Source organism: Penicillium canescens, assembly GCF_028828765.1.
Source record: "Penicillium canescens strain IBT 15451 chromosome Unknown utg000004l_segment0_segment0, whole genome shotgun sequence".
Taxonomy (NCBI): domain Eukaryota; kingdom Fungi; phylum Ascomycota; class Eurotiomycetes; order Eurotiales; family Aspergillaceae; genus Penicillium; species Penicillium canescens.
Genome location: NW_026703966.1, coordinates 3,866,259 through 3,892,721, shown reverse-complemented (window position 1 = coordinate 3,892,721; position 26,463 = coordinate 3,866,259). Strand labels below are relative to the sequence as shown.

Below are 26,463 nucleotides of genomic sequence, written 5' to 3'. Positions count from 1 at the left end.
ACCATTACATCGCCAAAATGAGCTACTTTCGCGTCACCCTCATGCGCTCCGCAATCGGTCTCCCGCGCCGCTCAACAGATGTGCTCAAGGCTCTCGGTCTGAAGAAGCGTATGGCCACAGTTTTCCACCCCGTCTCACCATCCGTCGCCGGTCAGATCATGAGAGTCAAGGAGCTGGTCCAAGTTGAGGAGTGCGAGAAGCGCCTCACGAAGCAAGAGGTGCACCTCGAGCGGAAACCTGATCCCGGATACTATGTGGAGAAGACCGCAGCCCGGCAACAGAAGGAATTGCACATGCCATAATGTTCATCTGTTCTCTTTGAGCTGGCTGTGTTGCTTTTGATTTGATACCTGTGTCGAATGGTTAGTCCGTCGACTTGTGATTTCTAGTCCCCGGTTCACAAGACATTTGGTATATTCGGGGATCTTGTATCCGGGGACGGGACTAGGCACGGTCAAGATCTTTCTGTAGATTGATCTGTTCGTTTGTCCGGTTTTTCTATTTTTTGTTGTTTTGGCTTTCCTTGCATGGAGCGGGTTGCTTTATTATTTTGATCATGTACTCTACGTCCTCATTTATCAAGCAGATGTCTCTGCTGCAACCATTGTATTATACATTTGACATACTGCTCCTTGGGGCTTTGCAATATTCTCGTGGTTACTTCACATCGTAACTAAGATTCAATCTGTGAGAAAGCCTCCTGTGGGGTAAAAAACAACTCTCAATCGTAGCAATGCTTCTGTCGCTGATTCCCCCACGCTGAACAGAATTAGGGCTCAAGGTGATTTTCAAGAGAACGGCGGATAGCTGGTTGCATTTAAATAGCCTCATCCTCACGGAGGTAAGAATGTATAAGTAACCTTACTCCATATAAAACAGCGTCCTCCGTTTCTTTGATACACTTCTCTCCAATGGTCCTCTGGTTCCCAGTCTGTGTCCCAAATTTTTTAAGCCCATAGATTATGTCGTCATGGCGAGTCCGGTCTATCCCAGAGGACTCTGCGGCCACAATTCTTTAAAGGCTTTCTAAGTATAGAGTCCACCCGGGCACCAAGTAACATCGGATTCATCCGGATACAACTCAAAAACACATCGTATAGTCTTGCATATTATAAACTAGTATTTCACGTTGAACGAAACGCCAACTTTAGGGGAGCCGTCTGTCCTTGCGGACTTCTCTATATCATTCAAAGGTTTGTTTACTCGTATCCGATCGCCTTGGGGTACCGCACGTACGCCAACTGGCCCGAGGGAGCCATGGCCATGCTAGTCTCTCCGGACACGCCAGGCTCCTCGCCAAGCATGTTCTGAGGGTAGCCGATATCGAGCGGCTTAACAGCCTCGAGGAAGGCAATCTGAGCATCAGTGAGACGAATGCTCAGCGCCTTAATGTTGTCGTGCAGGTGCTCAACCTTACGGCCGCCGACGAGAGGGAACACATTGGGTGTCTTGGAGAGGACGTAAGCCAGCGCAATTGCGGTAACCGACTCGATACCGTGCTCGGAAGCAACCTGCGCGAGAGCCTCGCTCATGCGAACCTGGTCTTCGCCCTGCTCGGAGCCCATCATCTTGCGCAGGCCCTCCCCGCTAGCAGCGCGCTCAGCAAGCGCAGCCTTGGTCTGGAACTTGCCTCCACCGACGGCGTCCCAAGGGGCGAGCGCCATGCCGAACCGGCGTGCCATGGGGATAATCTCACGCTCAAAATCGCGGCTTAGCACGTTCCACCGGCCCTGGTAGATGCTAAACTGGGTCTTGCCCGTCAAGCGAGCGTATGTGTTTGCCTCACTGACAATCCATGCGGGCGTGTTGCAAATTCCGAGGTAGAGAACCTTGCCGGACTGTACGAGAGCGTGTAGGCTATCCATAATCTCTTCGACCGAAGTTGTGTAGTCCCACCAGTGGACGTACAGAATGTCGATATAGTCAGTGCGCAGCTTCTCCAGAGAGTCGCGGACGCTCATGTGCAGGCTACGCTTGTGGTTGCCAGCGTGGTTGACAGTCTTTCCCTTGCCCTTTGCGTATGCCTTATACTCGCCGGTGTACTTGGTAGCAAGTACGAGCTGGTCACGGTTGTCGCGCTCCGCCATCCACTCGCCGATCCATGTCTCGGACTCTTCGTTCTGGTAGTTATTGGCTGTGTCAATGAAGTTGCCGCCGGCCTCTGTGAATGCGTCGAGCAGCTTGTAAGAGGCCTTCTTGTCCATTGTGCCCATCGCGGCGGACCATGCTGAGCCGATGGACATGGCCCCGAGTTGCAGAGGAGACACGCGAATGCCAGCTGTTGAGGACAACACTCGGTAGCGGCCTAGCTCTGTGGGAGGGGCCGGGGCAGGGGCGAAGGCGTCCATTATGACTGGTTGGTGGGTATAGGTAGACTTGAGGTAGAGGGGTGGAAGGAAGAGGGAGCGACCCAGGGGGGATCGGCTTTATATATGGCTTAGTGGAACTATAACCCATGGATCTGACAACGGGGGATCAATCGGATTGTGCTATTTATTAGACGAGGCCCACTGTTCATTTTTCCTAATTGAGGTTGTGTTGTGCCGTGATGTTTATACTTTATACACGACTTCATCTACAATCCATGCACATTTACCCTTTGAACAACTGAATTAACAATATTATGTCCTAAAATATATATACAGAGAAAGTACCAGACAATAACATCGCAAGTACGCAGTACAAGTATCACATATTACATCAGGAAATAGGGAATGTGTTCAGTTCCCTTGGATCGTCATCCTCTTCATGTTCTCCCAAACATTTCCAGACCGCTGGAACACCTTTTCGGCCATATACTTCATCTTCTTTCCCGAAGGGCTGGCGATAAAGCCTGCCTCGACGAGGAACTGCACGTTGCGCCGCACCGTGGCCTTGACGTGCTGCTTCTGTGATGGCGACACCATATTCGGGTCCAGCATAACGTCACCACCGAGACGGCCCTCTAGTGCGTCAAAGACCTGGGACACAGGCCACAGGGGGTGTGAGCTGGATTCCTTCTGGATGGAGTCACGCATCGTCTCCAGCCAGGTGTTGTGGTCCACCTTGCGCAGGGGGTACTTGAGCTCACGGTGGAAGATCTCCCAGAACTCGCGTTCGGTGATACCCTCAGTCATAAAAGTCACAGTCTTCATTGACTCAGCGGGGCAGAACACCTGCTTGAGCGACTCTTCAGCAACGCGGGTGCTGCTAGTCACATACATCCACCCGTTGCCATAGTCATCGCTGAAAGCGCTCGCGTCCACGACTCCGGATGCCAACCGCCAGACAAAGTCATCGGTGTTAGCAACACCTTCCTCGGGGGTTCCGAGAATCAGGCCGGGCTTCACAATGCCGAACTGGTTCGGGTGTGACTTGGCAAACTGCTTGACCAGAAGCTCAGACACGTACTTGGTCTGGGCGTATCCGTTGGCATGCGCAATTTCATTGGCAATCTCCTGGTCCGTCTCGTTTACATGCCAGCGAGAGCCACCAGATACGTAGGACATGCGAGGGCGGGCAGGGGAGCTGATAGCCGCCTTGATGAGCTCGGCGGTGGAGCCGACATTGGCAGCTCGGAGGACCTCAGTACCAGCGTTCCAGTTGACAGCCGCACCAGCGTGGATGATGGCGTGGACAAGACCATCGTTAGGGCTGTCGCCACTCAGCGATGCCCATTGCTTTGGCTCCAGGCCTAAACGTGGCGCGGCAAGGTTACCCGACCAGACCTCGAGCTTGCTCAGGTAGTAGTCAGACCACCACTGTGCACGAACAGCAGCATCCTTAACTCGGTTGAAGGCGTCGGATGGGCTCTTGGCGCGAACGTGGGCAATGACGCGCCCAACATCGGGGCGGTCACAGAGCTGACGCAAGATCTGTGTGCCGAGGAATCCAGTTGCACCAGTGACGAAGACGGTCTTCTGGGGCAAAGTTTTGGCAAGAATATCCTTGAACAGTGCGTCAGCCTCCTTAATGGCGTCGAAGGCAGGAAGCTCCTTTTGGACTTCACCCGAGAGCTCGGCGTCAATCAAGGTAGACAATCCACGGACAGTCATATGACCGTCGAGAAGGCGTCCAACGTCCACCTTGACGCTGTAGTGCTGCTTGATGAAACTGGCCAAGCTAATGGCTTGGACGGAATCAATACCCATCGAGGCGATGTTAAAGTCGCGACCCTCCAGGGGAGTATCCTCCCGGTTAACCAAGTTATCAATCTTCTTGCTGATGGCGAGAGCCTTGGTCTCGTTGGCCCGCAGGTTGGAGGTGGTAGGGCCCTCGCGCTTGATGCCCAGAGTGGGCTCAAAATCGGAGGGAAGTTTGGCGAGCCACTGATCCACTACCTTGCGGTCGATCTTAGTGGAAGAAGAGCTAGGGATCTTGCGTACAGCAATCCAGATGACTGGAACCATGTGCACTGGTAGGGTTTCCGAGAGGTGTTGAGTCAGGGCGGCTAGATCAAAGCCCGACTTCTCGAAATCATCATTTGGCACAGGGCTCAGGTCGGAGCCTGCGGTCGATGCGAGCTCGAGGATACCAACCAGCTTGTGAGCATACAGACCGTTCTTGGGGTAGGAGGCAACTGCCTGTGAGACGTCGGCCGGGAGGGCGAGGTGGTACTCGATCTCACCAAGTTCAACACGCTGGCCACGAATCTTGACCTGCGTGTCCTTGCGACCCATGAACAGAATGGATCCATCAGCAGCATATCTAACCAAGTCACCCGTCTTGTACAGACGGTCGCAGCGGTTCCATGGCAGCCACGGTGGACGCTGGATGAAGGCAGCTTCCGTCTTCTCCGGGTTGTTCAGGTAGTGACGAGCCAGAACATTGCCCTCAACAAGAAGCTCACCAATGGCACCAATGGGAGCGAGCTTGTTGTGGTCCTCACGGTCCGTGATCCAGTTGGCAGAGCCGACGGAAGTACCAATGTTGTTGGGGAGCGTACCAGGTACGACCTTCCTGTTCGACGTTGTGCAGACACAGCATTCCGATGGGCCGTATCCATTGACCAGGCGGACGTATGGAGTCCATGCGGCAACGTGAGCGGCGCTCATAGCCTCACCAGCGAGAGCCAGAGTCTCCAGGGTGGGGACAGTGCTAGGGTCGATGGTGTTGACAAAGGACGGGGTCAACACAGCCCAGTTGACGTTCATCCGAGTCATGGCCTCGGCAATGTCTCCACGGCGCTCAGACTCAGAGGGCACACACACACAGCCACCCTGCACCAGGGTCGACAGAATCTCGAGGATGCTGGCGTCAAAGGCATAGGATGCGAACTGTAGGACACGGCTACCCATCTGGAGCCCCTCCTTGTGAGCGAGGGCAGCGGTACAGAAGGCGCGGTGTTCGATAACGGAGCCCTTGGGAGCACCGGTACTACCGGAAGTGAAGATAGCATAGGCGGCATGCGTGGGAGCGACGGGAGTAGGAGGCGTCCGGGGGATGTTGTGATCACGCAGTCCCGGGCCAACCGCAATGGCCCTCTCGACCAAGCCGGGGCAGCGGTCGAGTTGCTCCTCGGAGTGACACATGACATGGGCATTGACATCCTTGGCCACAAGCTGCATACGGCTAGTGGGCTGAGAGGCATCCATGGCCACAAAGGCACCACCTGCCTTCATGACACCGAGCATTGCAACAATGGTCCACATAGACTTCTCGAAACAGAGCGGCACGAAAACATCGGGTCCGACGCCAGACTGAATCAGTTGGGCAGCAAGCTTGGATGACAGGGTTTCAAGTTCCGAGTAAGTCAGCTCGCCATCCCAAGCACAGACAGCAGGAGCTTGGGGCTGACAGAAGTTGTTCCGCGAGATAAGACTGTGAATGCAGTCGTTGACCGTCTCGGGGATCGAGCTGTTCCACTTGAGGAGGTCCTCCTTATCAGTCGGGCTGATCACCTCGATGTCAGCTAACTTGCCGGCAGGAGACGAGGCGAGCTGCTGCAAGACGTGCTCAAACTGGGCGACAATGCGAACCACTTCGGTATGCGACAGCACGGCATTGTCAAAGTGAACATGAATCTCGACAGAGCCATCGGTGGCGAGGCTGCATTCGAGAGTGAGGGCCACGGTGCTGAAGTTGGCTTTGGGGGCGGAGAAAGGCCGCATGATGTTATCCTCGGAGACAGAGGTTGCGGGCTGGATGACAAGCAAGGTTTGGAAGTTGCAAGCGGCGGCAGCACCCTCGGCGACACGCGCAATGTTTTGAAGACCGTAGTTCTGAGCAGGAGTCATCTCGATAGACTGCGAGTTTACACGCTGAAGCCATTCGGAGACGGGCTGCTCTCCGTTGACCTGGGCCTTGATGGGAACCGTGGCAATCACAGCACCGACAATATCCTCAACACCAGGCACCGGAGCATTTCTTCCACTGAGAGTGCAGCCGAATACGGTCTCGGGGGCATCGCAGTACCGAGCCTGCACCATAGACCATGCAGCACGGATGAGTGTCGCAGTTGTGAAGTCGGAAGGACCCTTGCGCCTGAGTTGGAAATTGTGGATGAGCGATTCGTTGGCCAGTGGCTGGTGGGTGGCAGAGGGAAGAGTTGGGAAGGTAGTCATATCTCCCTCAGAGAGCTCTCTGCGCCAGTACTCTTCGGTGGCCTTGTCGGCGTTCTTCTGCATCGTGTGCTGGATAAAGTCCCGGAACTGAGTGCGAACAGGCGGGGTGACACCCTCAATCGCCTGAACAAGGTCGTTGAACATCATCTCCAAGGACATTCCATCGTAGATGGAGTGGTGGATGGTCAACACGAAAGTGTTTGTGGGGCCGGTGATGATGCCGTGATGAACGAGGGAATTGCCCATACCCATGTGAGACTTCTCGTCCGACTCCATGTAGCTCTCCAACTCTGTGCCGTGGACCCACTCAACATGAGCGCGGTCGACAACCTGAACAGTACCGTACTCGTCTGTGTCGACGATTCTGGTCCGTAGCACATCGTTGTTGGCAACAATCTGCTCCCAATGCTCCTTGAATTTGTCGACACTGAGAGTGCTGGGAAGCTCCAAAGTGTGGCGGGCGATGTAAGAGCCAGGGACCTTGTTGGACAGGGCCATAAGACCAATCTGCAGGGGACTGCAGGGATAGGCATCCTGGATGAGGCCAGAGGGCATACCAGTAGCAGAGACAATGTTGGCATGAACTGTGTTGGTGTCCTTGTCAAGCAGCTCGAATGGAGCGGCCGCAGGGGTCTCAGACGAGGTTGTAGGCATCATGGCTTTGGCCATGTCACTCAGAACCAGATTTCCCAAGATATCACCAACCTGGAGCTGGAAGCCCTTAGCACGGCAACGGCGAGTCAGGTTCATAGACTCAATGGAGTCACCTCCCAGATGGAAGAAGTTGTCAGTGGCAGCAATATCCTCCACTGGGTAGTGAAGAATATCAGACCAGATTTGCCGAAGGGTGAACTCAGCCGGGGTTTTAGGCATGCGGCGCTCGGCGGTAGTGACATTGCCGGCCGCGGCAGCGAGTCCATTCAAGGTAAGGCTGTCACCGAAGGAGGCGATGAGACGGCGGTCAGTCTTTCCGGAGGCAGTCAGCGGCATGTAGGCCAAGGGGAGGAAGACTGAGGGGATCATGTAGGACGGCAATTGCTTGGTGAGCTGGTCGCTCATCTGAGCAGCCAAGGCAACCACTGAGGTCTTGTCGGCTGGAGCAGAAGAGAACTCATGAGAGAACTCGGGGCCAAATCCACTCTGGCTTGAGATGAAGGCAGCCAGCATTGTCTTGCCCGCTGGAGCAATCATCGCAACCGCAGTCTTGACGGTGTTGTTGATTGCGCGCATGTGAGCCTCAATCTCAGTCAGCTCGACACGCTGACCACGGATCTTCACCTGCAGGTCCTTGCGACCGATCAAGTGTACGCGACCTTGGTCATCATAGCGAGCCAGATCACCGGTCTTGTAGAAGCGGCGAGTGATGCCGTTCTGGCGAGCCCATTCCGGGTTTTCAATGTACACGGCCTTTGTCTTCTCGGGGTCCGCGAGGTAGCCACGGGCCAGGGTAGGGCCTTCAATCACGAGCTCACCAACGGAGCCAATGGGCACCAGACGGTCGTGGTCGTTGGCATCAACAAGCCATGACAGGCCTCCAGTGGCTCTGCCAATGCAACTCCTCGGTGTATCGGCAAACATGCGGCCAATCATCACGACACTGCATTCGGAGGCGCCGTAAATATTAATTAGTTGGGCAACAGGTCCCCAGCGATCAATGATATCCTGCGCCACAGCCTCACCGGCCACGATGAGAGTTTTCAAAGAAGGAATGTCTTCGTGATAGATAGAGCGGGCGAAGCTGGGGGTGAAGATGGCCCAGTTAGCATTCAAGGAGCGAATGGCGGGACGAATGTCGGTGTGTCGGTCATGGTCCGACGGGATGCAAAGGCATCCACCAAAAATTAGGGTAGTAAAGATTTCGAATGTGCTGATAATGAATGTGTAGGCGCCGAATTGGAGGGCGCGGGTATTATTAGAGATATTCATAGCGGACGCGTGATGCAATGCGCTGGAAGACACGGAAGCATGGTCGTGGACAACGCCCTTTGGCTTGCCTGTGCTTCCAGAAGTAAACATAACAAATGAAATGTCGCGAGGTTGTGAGCGGGAAGTGAAGGCAACCTCAGGAGTGTTTTGGATAAGTGAGGGATCGAGCACGAGGACTTGCGAGGCCAGTCCCTGCACGAGGTCTTTGTTTGGTGAGGAAGCAATCACTGTGCGAGCTTCCACCGACTGGATGATGGTATCCAACCGCTGTCGGGGCTGCTTGGGGTCCAAAGGCACCCACGCGGCGCCCAACTTCCAGAGAGCGATCATGGTGACGATGGTCCACATGGTCTTTTGGAAGCAAATGGGGACCAGCTCACCACGCCTGATGCCGGCGGACTCAAGGTAGACAGCCAGCTTGTTTGCAGCCTGGTTGAATTGAGAATATGACATCTCTCCATCCCAAGACACCAGCGCCGGGGCATCAGGAGTCTCCTTGGCGGCCTTCTCGATCAATTGATCGACGCAGACATTTCTCCCTCTCGGTAGAATACGGTTCCAAGTCTCAATCTGAAGAGCGTCCAGCTCACTAGGGTGGCACACATTGGACGCAGTTTGGAATGGGTCCTCGCACACAATCTGGAGGTAGTCGGCGAACGTATTGGCGATATACTCGGCCTGGGCACGAGAAACATGGGGCTTGTAGAAAACGAGATCCAATTTAGATAATGAAGGATCGATCTGGACGACGTAGTCGAACTAAATATTGTTAGATCTGAACCGGGGCTTGTAACCAGAAGATTTACTTACAGTCCTTTCATTGACAGCATCGGTCAAGGACAGCTCGGCCTTAACCTGGGGGTTCTTGAGCCAAATGGCCGAATTGCACGGCTTTGGGTCTAATGTGGAAAAGATGCTCAAGGCCTCAGGAACAGAAACCATTGACTCTGCTTGTAGCAGGCCTTCCTCGCGGGTTGTGTCGAGAACGGAGATGACGGAGCTGTCATGCTCCAAACGGGCCAAGCAGACAGATGTGTTTGTCCATGGCTGCTTAGCTGACCGTGGGTTCATGCCAATGCCCGCAAACATAACATTGTCCGCTCCGGAATAAGAACGCAAGACGGCAGTCCAGGCGGCCTGGACAACCATCAATGGGGAAACACCACACTGCTGGCAGCAAGCATGGACAGCGGCCATGTCCATGGGCACGTTGAGCCGTCCGATCAGAGATTGGATTGGGTTCTTTGAGAAGAGCCCCGAGGGGAGTTGTGAAGGAGTCACATCAGTCACCAGCTGCGTCCACAGCTGGCGAAGCCGACTTGCATCATCGAGGACTGTGGCCGGCATTTTTAAAACAAAGAATTACTATATCCAGGACCAGTGAGTGGCGGTCCGGTCTGACAGACTGAGCAAAGACAAAAACAAAAAGGAACGCATGAAATCTGGGAAAAGGAAGAAGTTGGGTTTGTGGAAGCAAGAATACGATGAAGTACTGGCCCACTCTATTATGTGATCTTTTTTTCACATGGGGGATTTAATGATTCTCCCGGACTTCGGGCTCTCCTATTGTGGACATGCATGGGTACTTGGCTACTGAATCTGAAATCTGAACCAGCTGAGAGGCAAAGCGGGTCCAAATGCAGCATCGGGAAAGCGAACTGGAGTTCCCCTCCAGTGGCCCAACCAGGGCGTACATAAAGTACTAGTTTGGTACATCACTGCTGCTAGGGTTCGTGTCATGCCAGCGCGTCGAAACTTTGCCCAGCTGCCGATCCGGTCTGTCGGTAGAAAGTAATGACTCCATTCTGACGCGGATTCGCAGAGCAGTAGACGGGATGTAACCGAGGGTCTGACAAATTCTGGCTCCCGTGCCTGAATGTACCTGACCCAAATGGTAGGTAGGATCTGCGATGATCATTTAGCAGCCGGCTTTGACGTGTGCTCTGTAGCAAGTACAGTAGATGTTTGATATTCAACGCAACCATTGATTTCAGAGTTCTCCCTTGCATTTCTCAGATAAACAATCCAGCGTATAATGGGTACGACGGTGCGACTAGGAACCATGGAACTCAGGGGTGTTGATACCCATGTTGTCACAGACAGCTGTAGTGGAGCTGGGTTGAGGTCAAGGTGAAGATGAGGTTGTGCCGTGTGGAGCCTTATTATCCAAGTCCGGTTAGCGCCATCGGCGGGGCGATGTACCGAGTTTCACCGTCAGTACGTGTATTTTATCAGTACCAGTATCTTATACGGTATGTAATATATGCGTTCTACAGTATATCAAAACCTCACCCATGCGGATTCATCGATCTCTTTCCGCCAACTCCACTCCATCTCCGCTTTCCTAAAACTCGTAGCGCTTGTACACGTCTCCGATTATCATTTCCCTCTATGCCGTCTGATTGATGCCCTGAGTTCTGAAAAAACAATCTTATCGCCAATCGATCCACAATGTGCCAACTCCTTGGGCCGGAGCACACTATAGTTTGGTGGCGAGAGAACTCTATGAGGGCTATGACCCGCTCATGTATGTACGAATGTCAGACAAATATCCGTGCACCGGTACGGTGTAGCTGAAAAGTGAAAGAATTGCGAGGGATCGGCCAGGAGAGATTCTAGTGTCTTTGGGAAGAACGATCTCATTCGATCGTAAGCTCCATATACGGGAACGCAGGCTGGATCCAGAGCTCCGATCCAGCTTTATCCCTCAGGCTAGAAAGAAATTGAAATAAATAAATTTGCACATGTGTAGAAGTGGTATTAAGGAGTTGTCCTGAAAAACATTTATAGATTCGCCAGCCTGCTCAGAGATTCTGTATCCAACCTTTTGTTATCAAGTTCTTCTTCCATTCATAGCAACATGCCTAGCGTTTCGGCCACCCCCTTCTGGACACCTCTGACATTGAGCTTCTGCGTAAGAAACTCGCCGAAGATGTCCGCATCGAAAAATACACACCACTGGCCCCTCCTGAGCTGGTTCAGTATGAGATCGGACACACTGCCAACAGTCTCCTCACAGTTCTGAACAGCCGCATTGAGGCTCGTCAGATCATCCGCCGCGAGTCCGATCGCCTCCTCGTCCTAGTCGGCCCCTGTAGCATTCACGACCCCGAGTCTGCTCTCGAATACGCCGGTCGTCTCCGTGAGCTGTCAGACGAGCTACGGGATGACCTGTGCATCGTGATGCGGGCCTACCTGGAGAAGCCCCGTACAACTGTCGGCTGGAAGGGTCTGATCAACGACCCCGATGTTGATGACTCGTTCAACACAAACAAGGGTGTCAAGGTAGCCCGTCAGCTGCTTGTAGACATTACCAACACGGGTGTGCCCGTGGCTTGTGAGATGCTCGACACCATCTCTCCCCAGTACACCGCGGATCTCATCAGTGTCGGTGCCGTCGGCGCCCGCACCACCGAGTCCCAGTTGCACCGCGAGCTGGCCTCCGGTCTCTCGTTCCCTGTCGGCTTCAAGAACTCCACTGATGGTACCGTGGGCTCCGCTGTAGACTCGCTCAAGTCCATGCGCGCCCGTCACAACTTCCTCAGTGTCACGAAACAAGGCGTCATTGCCACCACTACCACCAAGGGTAACGAGGACGGCTATGTCATCTTGCGTGGTGGCTCCAAGGGCACCAACTTCGATGCAGCCTCTGTACAGGCAACTTGCGAGCTGCTGCGCTCCAAGAATGAGCGTGAGGTTGTCATGATCGACTGCTCTCACGGTATGTTCTACGTGTTTAACTGACAGGGTTCATGCTGACAATCACAGGTAACTCTCAAAAGGATCACCGTAACCAGCCGAAGGTGCTCAAGGTCATCGAGGAGCAGATGCGACAGGGTGAGAACAGCATTATCGGTGTCATGGTTGAGTCCAACATCCGTGAGGGCAACCAGAAGCCGGCCAAGGGCCTGGAAGGCTGCGAGAAGGGCGTCAGTATCACTGATGCCTGTATCGACTGGGAGACCACCGAGGTGTCGATGCGCTCGCTGGCTCAGGCAGTGCGCGACCGTCGGGCGCGTGCCGCCAATGGCAAGAACTAAAAGTCATGTTAGTGTTTGAAGTTGATGATTGTACTTAATTAGCAGCTGCGTATTAGTCGGCTTAATATATTTAATCGTGTCAGTATCGCAGTGTGGATGAGTGAAATATATATTCAATCAAGAAGGTTCATACCTTAGCCCTCATAGCCTGCGAAAATCCAGTCTCCGATGAAAAGCTAAATAGACAGCAGGTCAAGAAGTTTCTTTCGACTTGGAAAGTTCAAAGTCGGGTTATTAAACATCCATACTGGATGCCCAAATGGTTAGTGACGATCCTTGAGTGTTGGCCTTATTTAGCCGCCAGTGCATGGTGTAGAGTTCACCAACAGAGTAGACAAAATGCACCAGCAAAACAGAACCACCTTGTGGAGAGGATGGGAGGTTCCTTATAGCTGAACTACATTTATACGCAATGGAAGCGATCTACATCGACCGGAAAAGCGTTTAGGGGCTGCAAAAGCACAGTGAATTATTCTGACCGGGTAAGCGGTTAGCCACTATGGAATGCAGCCCTGTTTGTACACAGCCTCCTACCATCCTCCGTCATCCTCCGTCGCCTCCGTATCTAACCGCAACCCTAATTCTGTCTCGGACTTCTCGTCTATCAATCTGTCAGCTGCCGTTCCGTCATCCGTACATGTAGATCTGGATCTTCAAGTACATTACATACCGTGCCTGTCGATCGATCGATCTAGCATAAGCGAAGGAAGGAGATGTTGTTGGTAACATCGCCATCGTTCACAGGGTCCACCTTGCCGTCGGTCGGAGGGCCGGAACGCTGGGCTTGTCAGCATATACTCAGTTGATAATGGGGGTTTAATCGGACTTACTATCTTCATCTTCCGCTGGGAGGGGGTTAGGTTAACTGAGATTCATGATGAGTATAGATTGGGGCATCTTACGCACTGTTGCAAGTTAGTAACGAGTCAAGCGGAGGGGAGAAGGGTCAATCATACAAGCTATATTTGGCGAAAAAGACATCTTAGCAAATGTCTGCATAATTCAACAGGCAATCATGCACTTACGCTCTGTGAAGTGTTAATATACATAATCATGCAATTCAGAGAGCAAACGGTCACTTACCAACTATAGTTAACCAAGTAACATGGTCAGTTTGGAACCACCTTACTGACGTCTTTAACAGGGAGTCTCACAAACTGCGACTGTTAGCATACCCCACCATCCATTGGAACATAAGACTCACGCTCTATTATCGATCAGTCATGCTCCGTAGTCAGTCATTCCATAGACCTCGGGGTCATCGGATACTCACAACCTATAAACCCGTTAGCCGAATACTGATACAGTCAGAAATCGATCCACTTACATTCTGTATGTATCGTGTTAGTTATGCTGGATCGATTAGTTGTCTCAGCTTAGATCAGCGCCACTTACGTTCTAACTCTCGGTTAGCTAGATCCGACATACATGCAAGGTGGATAAGAAACTCACTGTCTGGGTAGTTTGGCAAGCATCATGTCAGTGGAGTTCAGCTGATACATGTACCAGTTGGATAAGAGATGTACGTACCACCTGGGGTCAAATGTTAGCAAGAGTCCTATCAGTGTCACAGTGCCAAGAGATATACGTACAGTCTGATACCGATGGTAATGCCTGGTTAGCATCTAAGTCTGGGACATTATCGTTCTCATGAGACACTCACGCCCTGTTTTGTCAGTATGGATCCAGGGACTTGGTGGCAGAAGATCATACATTCTGGAGAAGGTCAGTACAGTTGATCCAATCACGAATGGAGCAACTTACGTTCTGGCAGCTCGTCAGCAATCATTGTCTTTCTGTCAATAGTCTGTAGATCTAGAGAATGGAGTCATACAACCTGTCCAGTATGTTAGTAGTGCACCCAAAATGGAAGTGATCGGTTCAACTCACAGGCTAAACATGTCGATCACACCAGGTTAGCAACTCATGCCAGACACGTCCGATCGAGTGGGTTCACATACAGCCTGCCGGGTTAGCTTGGAAGCATATCAAGGCCAAGAAGAGATCCTTACCACATCACCATTCTGTACAGCAATGACGAAATATCAGCTAATGTCACTTGAACGGAGTATCCGTCACGAGAAAAAACATACGGGGTCCATTGGGGAGGTCAAAGGAGCTCCGGCACAGCCGGCGACGAGGGCCGCAGTGATCCAGATGAACCGCATAATGAAGTGGGATTCGGATGATCGGGCAACGAAAGGCAAAACCAAGAGGATAAAAGTGGGGAAGAGAATAAAAGAATGAATGAGAGTTAGGGGGAAAAGAGGGTCTCAGAAGGGTAATAGCGAAAAGTGAGAGAGTGAAAGAGAGACTGGAGAACTAAGGAAAGAGAAAGGTGTAAGGAAAATGGGCAAGACAGAAGGTCAGAGATTTTCAGGGCTCCATCGCACAGCTCCCGACGATCAGGGGATCGGGAAAGCAGGCAGATAGAGTGCGGTCTTGGGTGGATCGGACAGGGGCCGGTGTGGATATAGATCAGGGTCGATCGTTTCCAAGTTTTGAGGGGATGATCTAATGGGATCCACTCGGCGCTCAAGCCGCTTTTCAGCCACCACTGCCTGAACTATAAGGATATATGAAAGCAACGTCCTGTGTTTCCAGTTGTCTCAGTGAAACCAGCCGTGCAGTAGAACCATGGACTCACAATTCTCCAGCATTGAAACACCGGAACACCCACATTGATTAGCATGTTCAACATGTGGAGAAATAGTGGATCGAAGGAGCAATACAGGTTTACATACCATGAAGGACCAGGTGTTCTGTGGGTCCTCGGGAAATTTTAGTATCCGCATGGAAGCCATGACATTGCGTACCTTTACCATACGAAGAGTACCCCTAGTCCACAAAGTTCATAGATCGACATGGAGACCCACTGTTTTAGATTATTATTGTTTTTATTTTTAAATCTATTAATTTATTATGGTTATTAACCCTTGTTTTTGTTTTGACTGCAATGCCGAACCATGTTGCCGAACTACATGTACCTTGAAGATCAAATAATAACATGAAGTTGTCGGATTAAAAATACATGTACTATTTATTTACACAGAATTTATTTGTGCCCATGCCAAGTTTATCGTCTCACATCCAAAATCAAGACCTCTGTAGAAGCTCACGGTGACCATATCGGGCCGCGAAGTAGGCGGCGGTAATGCACAGTCCATACACTGCGATCTTCTTTCCCAACCGAAGAAAAGCGGCACGCACGACAGTCGCCGACTTGTCTTTGAAGACGGCGGCGTCATTGGCCCGAGGGAAGGAAGTCTCGGGTATTGGCTTGCCTAGAAACTGGCACAGCGGCTCCCATCCTTCCTTGGGGTTCCATTCGAGAAGGTTGTCAGCCGGGACCACTCGGCGCACAAGGTCGTAGTGCTCAACAAAGGCCTGGCGGCCGTTGCGCTCGAAATCACCACGGAACAGTCCGTTGAAGCCGACGCGACACATGTGGTTGCCGACGCCAAAGGCCCCCCAGTCGATCCAGCCCATCAGCGTGGCAATTGGGCTGTAGGTCTGGGTCATAATGGTATTTTGCATGGAGCGCACCCAGTCGTCCGGGTCGCGCAAAGTTAGCACAACCTTTGCATCCGGGTAGGCCTGGGTCAGCTCCTCGACGAAGATGGCACCGGGGAAGTCGGTGATGGCCTCAACGTGGCCGAGCAATTGGTCCCAATCCTTGCGTTCGTATGGCTTTCCTCCGTGGTACTTGGCCTGGAAGGCCTCCGTCCACATCTCGGCGTCCTTAGGGTTCTGCATGATGGACGTCATGTGGTACGTGTCGTAACCTAATTCCTGGAGGGCGAGCCATGTCGCTGAAAGTTGTCAGTGGCGTTCGGCGAAGCGGGATGAGGATTTAATCCTAGACCTTGCTAAGTGTAGATACTTACATAGGGTACCAGTGCGGCACAATCCCAGGACTAAAACCTGCATAGGCTTGACACGGCCGCATGTGCGCCGGTCAATATTGCTTTGTACGAGTACACTTTCGGTGTCCTGCATGATGCTAATGCGATTGACAGATATCAAGTTTAATGTGACGCGAAATCTCTACTACTTATGAATTTTCTATGATCATCGACTTCAGGCTGGAAATCTCCTATGTTGGGTCCAGTATCACAGTTGCCTTGGCATCTCCCGGAATTTATTGGAGGCATTGCCGGATTACCAATAGATAATACTCTGTACTGGATGTACATGTAGTGTCATGGGTGGAAAAGCATGGGGGTGGAGTGGGAGGACAGTGAAAAACCTGGGAATACAGTAAGTTCGTGCTGGTGGATAGTTTTGGGCCGAGAAGCTGGGTTTGAGGTCCACTGCTTAGTGATGTTCCTTGCGATTGCCTTATTGGGAAACTCACCCCATCGGTGAATGTTCTGATCTGACTGAAAGAGCCCATCCAGCTTGAGGTTCGACTCTTCGAGAGCAACAACGGAATATATGATAGTCGGACGGGTATACAGCTTCAGATTATGACATAAGTACCATATTTGGTCAATGCCACCCAAGTTGATATGGTAGTCCAAATAAGAATTTTGAGCGTCGCACAGTGGCAGGAAAAAACAAACCAAAAACAAGTTGAAAGAAGGTTCCAGCCAATGGGAACCTAGGGATCGACCCACATGATCGCATCGATCTCAATCTGTATCACGAATGCCAAGACAGCACGAAGAAGATCTCAATACACGGTAATGCCGTCGTATTTACGGCAGTACCCGTGGGTCCGTTCCATGGGATTACTTCGGATACACCTTGATACGCATCTCATACCTAGCTCCACTTCTTTCCATCTACAGTACAGTACACGCTTCAGCCGCATCCACATCATTCAGGTACATGTACTCTCCACGGTGGATCAACCCCCTTTCAAGCTATCTCAACTAGTCTCCCCCTTGAGGGTTGATCCTAGGTTCATGATGGGTCAGATCGGAAGAAGTCTTGAATTTGTAACCGAGCCGTGGGATAGATTGAGAAAAAAAAACTTTGCAGATCCGACGCAAAAGCAGTCAGTGTATCGGAGATTGTGTTGATGATTAACCTGTCAGACTTGCTTCTCACAAGTGTCGCAGTCCCTCATACAGCCCCCAGCTTGCCCCTCGTTCGTCATATACTATAATCCTTTGAAATTCTAGCCGATATCTCGCCTGGTTTCGTTAATTTCCCTTCATCGCCATGTTGCAAGCTGTGTCGGGTTCGTTGGACATCGCGCCATGCTTGTTTCCCACAGAGAACCTCCAGGAGCGGAGGTTCAAATCCATCCGACTGAACCTGTCCGATTCCAGCCCGATCGTCAGCGAGGTGCTTCTGCGCGCGTGGGCGGTCGTCCTGCGATACTATGTGGGCAGCGATACGATTGCGTTTGGAAGAGTCGATGACACCGACTCTGCATCGCGATTCGCAGTCTGTCATGGCGACATCCCTGCTTCTGCTGCGTTGGAAACATTGCAGGTTTCACACGGTTCAGGCGAGTCAAATAGCTCGTCTTTTTCAGAATGGATCGCATCAAATACCTTTAACACCCTTGTGTGGAAGAGCGCGAGCCCTTCCCTTGATTATCTGGAGAACACATCGGTAAGTCGCTAGCTTTAGGATGAGTTTCTGGTTGCTAATTCTTACAGTGCTCTCTTGCCCTCTTAATTTCCGATACCCCCTCCTTAGCCTACGCTTCCAATACTATTGGCGAGAACGTCGCCACCGCTGCGGCTGAAGGCGTGGCTCATGTGGCCAGTATAATTACCGATTCACCTCAAACCACGATTGGCGCAGTAGATCTTTTTGGTCCTGCGTCATGGTCCCAGCTCGAAGAGTGGAACGCAAACGTCCCCGAAGTGATTGAGGAGTGTATGCATGAAATCATCGACCAACAAGCGCAGACTCGTCCCGAATTCACAGCATTGGAGTGCTGGGATGGCTCCGTATCGTACGCGCAACTGGTAGACTACACTGACCGACTGGGCAACTTTTTGATCTCCCAAGATGTTGGCCCTGAAGTCTTTGTGCCGGTCTGTTTCGATAAGTCTCTATGGGCCGTAGTCTCCATGCTGGGTGTCTTGAAGGCTGGCGGTGCCTTTGTGTGTATTGACCCGGCTCAGCCAGTAGATCGATTGCAGACGATCATAAGCGAAGTAGATGCGCAGATCGCGATGGGAGCTCCAGCTTACCGCGACATGCTCTCCGGCATGACTTCGAACGTCATCTCTATCGACGCCGATTTCATCCTCCGCCTTCCTACCTCCTCCTCTCTTCCTCGTCGTGCCTCCCCCCACGATGCCGCTTTCGCCATCTTCACCTCCGGCAGCACGGGCAAGCCCAAGGGTGTCGTGCACGAGCACCGCGCTATGTGTTCCAGTGCCAGACGACACGCTGCTAAAATGAACATTGACAGCGAAACCCGCACCTTCCAATTCGCCTCATATACGTTCATCGTCAACACATTTGAGCTGTTTACTCCCTTGGTGGAAGGCGGCTGCGTCTGTGTCCCCTCTAAGGAGGATCGACTGGGACGCACCGCAGGCGTCATGCGCGACTTGAACGCAAATTGGGCATGCTTAACCCCGTCCTTCCTTCGATCCATTAAACCCGAAGACATCCCACAGCTCCGGACCCTCCTACTGGCCGGAGAGCCCGTCCAACAAGACAGCCTAGACACCTGGCGCAGTCGGGTGACGATGATAAACATGTACGGTGCCTCCGAGGCTTCGGTTTGCGTGACTGGAGACTTGTCGGGCCAAGTTGAGCGATCAACTATTGGAACTGGTACTGGTTGCATAACCTGGGTCGTGGATCCTATGGACCATGATAGACTCGCCCCTCTGGGAGCAACCGGTGAGCTAGTCATCGAGGGCCCAATTCTCGGTCGCGAATATATACACCAGCCTGAGAAGACGGCTGACGTTTTCATCTCCGGCACACCTTGGATGGAGAAGATGCGCGGCAGCGTGCCATCGCGTGCATACAAAACCGGAGATTTGGTTAGATATGGAACCGATGGCCGCATCAACCTTGTCGGCAGAAAGGACATGCAGGTCAAACTGAGAGGTCAGCGAATCGAGCTGGAAGAGGTCGAGTTCCACCTGCGACAGGTTCTCCCTCGAGGTACCGAGGTCGCAGTCGGTCTGGCAAAGCCCGTTGACCAGCCCGACCGACCCATGCTCGCCGCATTCGTCGCCATGAAAAAAGCGTTCGGCGACAACTTTTACCCTGTCGACGAGGACGTCGCCGGACAGCTTGAATCTCAGCTGACTGGCTGGAAGAGCAAGTTGGCCGACTCTGTCCCCGGGTACATGGTCCCATCCGCCGTTGTTAAGCTGAACCACATGCCCTTGACCGCGTCCGGAAAAACCAACCGCAAGGCCATCGGCGACTTTTCCTGCACGCTTACTGTGGCTGAGTTAACCGGGGCGGCGAAGAAGGACCACAAGGAGCCCGCGACAAGCACCGGCAAGGTGTTGCGTAGCATGTGGGCGGAGGCGTTAGGCTTGAAGGAAGAAGCCATCTCTGCCGACGACAGCTTCCTTCAGCTTGGAGGAAACTCCATCGATGCCATGAAGTTGGTCAATTTGGCCCGGAACGCAAACATCAAGCTCAGCGTGGCAGAGATCTTTACCCACCCAGTTCTGGATGAGATGGCCGAAGGCGTGTCGCAGCTGGATTACCAGACCTTTGACGACATCCCATTCTCCCTTGTCAACGAGAATGTTGATGGTCTGGTGAAGGAGGCCGCCGCGCAGTGCCAGGTCACTCCATTGGAGATTGAAGACTTGTACCCATGTACCGCAATGCAGGAGGGTCTGATGGCCCTCTCGGATAGCCGAGATGGCGCCTACGTGGCTCATCACACGCTCGCTCTGAGCCCTGCTGTCGATGTGAATCAGTTCAAGCGCGCCTTCCAGGAGGTTGTGACCGCTCATCCTATACTTCGGACATGCATCGTCTACCCTGAACAGGCTGGCTCGCACCAAGCCGTTATCAAGGGAGACATCGAATGGCGCACCGCTGATAGCCTTGAAGGTTACATGAAAATGGACAAGCAGCGCCCCATGAGGGCAGGCGAGCTCCTGACCCGGTATGGCCTTGTTCCCCACGGAGAAGGATGGACGTTTGTCTGGACCGTCCACCATGCCGTCTACGATGCCTGGACTCTGGACCTGACCTTCGATCGTTTGGACAAGGCATACAAGGGCCAGTCTATGGAACGTGATAGCACATTCAAGGAATTCATGAGTCATGTGGTTAGCACTGATGCCAGCGCTACTAAGCAGTTCTGGCAAGAGTACCTGGCGGGTGCCACCCGGAACGAGTTCCCTTCGGCCGTTTCCACATCCAAGCAGCCAGTGGCAGATGCCTCTGTGGAGCATGAAATGACCATTACTCGGACCGACGAGCTGGCCGGCATCACTATCGCCTCTATGATCCGCGCCGCCTGGGGAGTTCTCATCGGCTCTCATTCAGAATCAGACGACGTGGTGTTTGGCTCCATTGTCTCTGGTCGTAACGCTCCCATTGCCAATGCAGACCAACTCTTTGGACCTGGTATCGCCGCAGTCCCCCTGCGCGTCAAGTTCCCTGATAACGATACTTTGACGATCCGCGATTTCATCGGTGAGGTACAGGCTCAGTCTACGAAGATGATCTCGTTTGAACAAGCTGGTTTGCAAAACATCAGCCGTGTGAGTGCAGCTGCCACCCAGGCCTGCGACTTCCAGACTCTCTTGGTGATACAGCCCTTCAAGGAAAAGTACGTCCCAACGGACGAGATTGACTTGCGAGCCGTCTCCGATGTCGATGCAAACTTTGGTACCTACGCCTTGACTCTGGAATGCAGTCTCAAGTCCAATGGGGCCGCTTTTGCCGCCCACTATGATTCCAGTCTGGTCTCCAAGGACCTTGTGCAGCGCATCCTTGGTCAGCTGGAGAACCTTGTTCAACAGATGTGTTCCGCCTCCGCGGATAAGAAGCTGAATGAGTTGGTCTTTATCAGTGCTCAGGACCAGAAGAGCATCCGCGAGTGGAACAAGCACATTCCGAAGCCTATCCACAAGACAATCCACCAGATGATCGGGGAACGCATCGCCGAGCGCCCAGACCGCGAGGCGGTATGCTCTTGGGACGGCTCTTTTACTTACTCTGAACTGGACAAACATGCTGCTCGTCTCACGCGATGCCTTCGCCAATTGGACATCCAGCCGGAAACCTTTGTCCCGTGCTGCTTTGAGAAGAGTCGCTGGGCCTTGCCCGCCATGCTGGGTGTCTTGCGTGCTGGAGGTGCCTTCCTCAATCTTGATCCATCTCAGCCTGCCAACCGGATTCAGCTGATGATCAGAAAACTTAAGGCGAAGACTGTCGTCTGTTCTCCCCAGCAGTACGATCTGTGCCGCAGCATGGGCGAAGATCTCAACGTCGTTGTCCTGGATGCTGAGACTCCCGAGGCATCTCTTCCGGATCTGCCTCCGGTTGACGTGAAGCCGGATAATGCTGCGTATGTGATTTTCACATCTGGAAGCACTGGTGAGCCTAAGGGTACCATCATCCAACACGGCCACTTTGCCATTGGTTCGGTGACGCATGCTCCGGCGATGTTGATGGATAGTAACACCCGAGCCCTGCAATTCGCCTCCTGGACCTTCGATGCCAGTATCGTCGAGACAATCACCATACTGGTCATCGGTGGTTGTATCTGTATGGCATCTGAGGAGCAGCGAAAGCGGGATGTGGCCGAGGCAGTTCGCAACACAAGAGCCAACTGGGCGGCGCTCACGCCGTCCTTTGTCAACCTCCTCAACCCTGACGATGTGCCGTCAATCAAGGCTTTGATTCTGGCTGGAGAAGCCATGTCTCAGTCTCACATCGAAACATGGGGTCACCGTGTGCGACTGGTCAACGGATACGGCCCGTCGGAATGCTGTGTTGCTTCCACTTCCAACATTGATGTGACGCTCAGCACCAGCCCACGTAACATCGGACACATGTGCTCGGGTGTTGCGTGGGTTGTTATGCCCACCAACCACCACCGACTGGTGCCTGTTGGCAGTGTCGGAGAGCTGGTTCTCGAGGGCTGGAACGTTGGCCGCGGGTATCTGGACGAGCCAGCCAAGACACAGGCTGCCTTTGTCGAGAACCCGTTGTGGATGGACCTTGGCGGCGAGATGAGATCTCCTGTAGTCTACAAGACCGGTGATTTGGTCCGATACAATGCCGATGGATCCCTCGAATTCCAGCGCCGGAAGGACACCCAAGTCAAGCTGCGCGGTCAACGTGTCGAACTGGGCGAGATTGAATATCGCATCAAGCAGAGCTTGCCCAACAAGCCCGATGCCGTCGTCGACATTGTTTGCCCCAAGGACGCCTCTGATCAGCCCCGACTGGTTGCATTCATCCCGGTGCCTCCTGAGGAGGCCCGCCGGAAGCCAAATTCGATCTTCATGCTCAACCAGCCCGAGACAATCGTTCCTGCGCTGAATGAGCGACACTTGGCTTCTGTTTCTGGCCTCGAGGATCGACTGTCAGACTTCCTTCCCATGCACATGATCCCCAGTGCCTATCTTCCGGTTTATCATATTCCCAAGATGCCCTCTGGCAAGGCAGATCGTAAGACCTTGGTCAAAATTGGAAGCGGATTTACGCATCGCCAGATGGCTGAGTACTCTGGCGCCACTGAAGATACTCGCCCGGCCACCACTGAGATGCAGCTTACTATGCAGCAAATGTGGGCAGAGGTCCTGAAGATGCCTGCTGCGCAGATCAGCTTGAATGACAACTTCATTCGCCTGGGTGGTGATTCTATCACTGCCATGCGATTAGCCTCGGCGTCGCGTACTCGAGGCATTCCCCTGTCCACGGCCACCATATTCCAGCACCCAACGCTTGAAGCCATGAGCACCCTCGCTGAGTCTCTGTCGCAGCAACAGCTACCCCAGACCTTCGAACCCTTCTCTACCCTCAAGTCAATATCCAAGGATAGGCTCCTTGACGACATCATTCTGCCCCAGGTCGGCGTGCCTGCGTTCCAGGTCCAGGATGCCCTGGAGGCCACTGACTTCCAGTCACTCGCCATCAAAGGGGGTCTCAACCAGACCCGCGGCTGGAGCAACTACTTGATCTTTGATTTCGATGGGCCCATTGACCTCCACCGATTGCAGACAGCCTGTGAGAAGCTCATCGCGCGCCATGACATCCTCCGCACTGTATTCGTGTCTACTGGCTCAGCGCTGATCCAGGTCGTGCTCCGCTCAGTCACCCCCGAGTACAGCCTGCACTACCAGGATGAGCAAGACCCAACCGAGTCGCTCATCCGCGATGATCTCGCCCGGCCGCCTCATCTGGGCGAGGTTATCGTGCGGTTCATGCTTGTCAAGAACGGCGCCACTAAGCACCGACTGATCATGCGCATTTCGCACGCTCAGTACGATGGTGGTTCCATGCCGCATCTGATGCAGGATCTGCGTACTGCTTACCGCCGTGACGAATTGCCCGAGAGAACCCAATTCGGCGACTTCGTGCGCATGCAGCTCTACAGCAGTGAGAACGCCGAGGCCTTCTACAAGGAAATGCTCGCTGGGGCGAACATGACCTCTGTCGTCTCGCACAGCACATCATCTACAACTAACGTGCTCAACACGATGCTTGGGGATATGGTGCCTTTAGTGGCATTCAAGAACCACGGCATCACATCTGCCACTGTCGTCAAGGCAGCATGGGCCCTTGCGCTCGCCGATATGGCGGCAACACCGGATGTTGTTTACGGACACATGGTGTCTGGACGTAACCTGCCGCTCGACGGTGTGGAGTCTATCATGGGGCCATGTCTGAACATCGTGCCAGTGCGAGCCAACATGACAGAGATGACCACCGTCCTCGACCTGCTGCGCACCATCCAGCAGCAGCAGACCGACACAATCCCACATGAGAGCATGGGCTTCCAGCAGATCATCAACAAGTGCACCAATTGGTCTACAGCAACTCGCTTCAGCACCGTCTTCCAGTACCAAGACTTCGGAGGCGAGGAAGCCGCCCCGGGCCAGCCGGTGAACTTTGAGGGTATCCTCAAGTGTGCTCCTGGCTTCGTCTGTCCCTCGCCAGACGCCTGTGACATATCCATTCTGGCCACGCCGGCTGGCGATAAGATCCGCATCGAGATGATCTTTTCGAGCCATGCCATGTCGCGCGAGTTTGCTGAGGGCATGCTGAAGAAGCTCGGCACCAAGCTGGCACTGATCGCCAGTAACGTCGATGGCCCGCTGGCTACACAACAGATGCGTCTGCAAAAGCCTCAAATCCCTCTTCCTGAACCGGGCCGCAAGATCATCCCTGCGCCTGCCGATCCTCCTCGCAAGAGCAGTGGCCGTGGTCTCAGTGGCGTTGTTAAGGCTATGGTGAACGGTATCAACTCGCACCTCTCCCCCCGAGCAGCCCAGTTACTCCGACTAGCCCAACATTGCCAACTAGCCCGGCCAGCCCAACTAGCCCGGACCGCCCGATAAGTGCGCAAAGTGGAAGTGGTGCTCCGATCGATCAGAAGATCAACCTGTTGGCGTCGGTGAAGATAAACTGATTTCTTTGTGTTTCTATAGAATGTTTAATATCGGTTTAATCTGTATATATTATGAGCCTGAGAATGAACTGCACGATTGATTGTATACTCCGATGTGACCTTGATGAGAAATGCAGCTGCGCTCATCTGGGAATTATTCTTCGTGCCACTGAACGTACACATATTTCCCCGGGCACCTCTGGATCAGGTCAGTATACCACCGAGGACGGCAGCTTTCCGAGTACGGTAGATGTATCATACAACAGGGGTCATGAATGTGTACACGGTGCCTGCCATGAAGTATTGGACAGTCCTACACGAAGCCCTGAAGCGATTATACCATTTTATGTATTGTTTTCAACCTACTTTGGCCTCTCTTTTCTTCATCTCTATTTTGTCCATCTTTGAGTGCCTCGGGTTAACCATCTAGATTATACAAACTTATACAAAGGCGGGAGTGTGAATGGACTTACGGCCTATGACTGTAGTTAGACCGCTGCTAACTTAGAGAACGATGAAGCCATCTTCCCCTTTTAGTCTTCTCAGCGTAGAGCTGGCATAGCAATGTAATTGAATAGAGAAAAAGAGCATATTATATTGCGTGGGATAAAAGTAATAAGCTATACGGTGTGCAAAGGGCCTAGAAAGCTGCGCTCTGTCGCTAAATCTGCCCGTGCCCTGGAAGCCGTCACCGAGGTCTAGGATATGATCAATATGGCCGTGTTGCTCCAGCTGGTTTGGGTCGTTCGTGCTCCATTTCTCAATGGAGAGGTCATGGGCTTGTAGGAGGGTTTCACGTCCAGATTGTTTGTGGTCCAGTCGTCTGTGTAGATGAACGGCTAAGCCCGCGTGGTTGTTGATGAAATTGACTGTAATTCTGTATAAACTTATGGAGATATAGAGGGTCGAAAATTGGCCATTGAGCTGGTGAAAGTGGTAATAGTGTAACGAGAACAATGCAACGATATATATTTAATGATATCAGCTTAGTGACATGCAAACGTCAACGAACACCGGTCAAGCAATCAGCAGAAGGTAGAATTCCCCGAAAATCTTTAGATAGCTCAACAATTGGAGCACATACCAATGGCCAAGCCTACCAGAGTCCGTTGAAACTCGCATTGAGTTGCGGCAGGCAATATAGAGCTAGCACACTTCTTATCAATCATGAATCGGCTCTATTGAGATCAAACTCCATGGAAGTACCTGTAAGGCTCTAGGAATAAAGGAATATGAGCGGACTTTCAACCCGGGACACAGGCTTTCTTCGCTCTATCTATTGGAAGTGGGAAGCCAGAACTATAAGGGCTTTTGCAATGCGCTACGATGAATAAAGGCCTCTAGGATAGGTCAATTAAAATGGTAACTAAAAAAAGCCTAAGTTCGAAGAGACCCTATTCCCAAAGTTGTTCGCCCATCAAATAACACA

General features: G+C 52.7%; 7 protein-coding genes across 7 annotated transcripts; 3 read left to right on the top strand and 4 right to left on the bottom strand.

Moving 5' to 3' along the window:
• Window positions 1–17: 17 nt before the first annotated feature.
• Window positions 18–302, top strand: N7446_006824 (mitochondrial 54S ribosomal protein uL30m; the record flags this gene model as incomplete). The annotated part of the gene is made up of 1 exon (XM_058515571.1): window positions 18–302. The coding sequence occupies one exon, from the start codon at window positions 18–20 to the stop codon at window positions 300–302; it is 285 nt and encodes a 94-aa protein (XP_058372749.1).
• Window positions 303–1,199: 897 nt separating this feature from the next.
• N7446_006823 (uncharacterized protein) lies at window positions 1,200–2,348 on the bottom strand (the record flags this gene model as incomplete). Its single annotated transcript, XM_058515570.1, has 1 exon — window positions 1,200–2,348. The coding sequence occupies one exon, from the start codon at window positions 2,346–2,348 to the stop codon at window positions 1,200–1,202; it is 1,149 nt and encodes a 382-aa protein (XP_058372748.1).
• A 372-nt stretch (window positions 2,349–2,720) lies between these two features.
• Window positions 2,721–9,815, bottom strand: N7446_006822 (uncharacterized protein; the record flags this gene model as incomplete). Its single annotated transcript, XM_058515569.1, has 2 exons — window positions 2,721–9,227; window positions 9,279–9,815. 2 exons carry the CDS (start codon window positions 9,813–9,815, stop codon window positions 2,721–2,723), a joined length of 7,044 nt encoding a protein of 2,347 aa, XP_058372747.1.
• A 1,104-nt stretch (window positions 9,816–10,919) lies between these two features.
• On the top strand, window positions 10,920–12,508 carry N7446_006821 (3-deoxy-7-phosphoheptulonate synthase; the record flags this gene model as incomplete). Its single annotated transcript, XM_058515568.1, has 3 exons — window positions 10,920–11,030; window positions 11,337–12,189; window positions 12,237–12,508. The coding sequence occupies 3 exons, from the start codon at window positions 10,920–10,922 to the stop codon at window positions 12,506–12,508; spliced, it is 1,236 nt and encodes a 411-aa protein (XP_058372746.1).
• Window positions 12,509–13,038: 530 nt separating this feature from the next.
• On the bottom strand, window positions 13,039–14,676 carry N7446_006820 (uncharacterized protein; the record flags this gene model as incomplete). Its single annotated transcript, XM_058515567.1, has 8 exons — window positions 13,039–13,109; window positions 13,179–13,286; window positions 13,339–13,353; window positions 14,015–14,041; window positions 14,101–14,133; window positions 14,273–14,315; window positions 14,521–14,532; window positions 14,602–14,676. 8 exons carry the CDS (start codon window positions 14,674–14,676, stop codon window positions 13,039–13,041), a joined length of 384 nt encoding a protein of 127 aa, XP_058372745.1.
• Window positions 14,677–15,604: 928 nt separating this feature from the next.
• Window positions 15,605–16,507, bottom strand: N7446_006819 (sulfotransferase family protein; the record flags this gene model as incomplete). Its single annotated transcript, XM_058515566.1, has 2 exons — window positions 15,605–16,320; window positions 16,396–16,507. 2 exons carry the CDS (start codon window positions 16,505–16,507, stop codon window positions 15,605–15,607), a joined length of 828 nt encoding a protein of 275 aa, XP_058372744.1.
• Window positions 16,508–17,677: 1,170 nt separating this feature from the next.
• N7446_006818 (uncharacterized protein) lies at window positions 17,678–24,984 on the top strand (the record flags this gene model as incomplete). The annotated part of the gene is made up of 2 exons (XM_058515565.1): window positions 17,678–18,076; window positions 18,124–24,984. The coding sequence occupies 2 exons, from the start codon at window positions 17,678–17,680 to the stop codon at window positions 24,982–24,984; spliced, it is 7,260 nt and encodes a 2,419-aa protein (XP_058372743.1).
• Window positions 24,985–26,463: the final 1,479 nt, after the last annotated feature.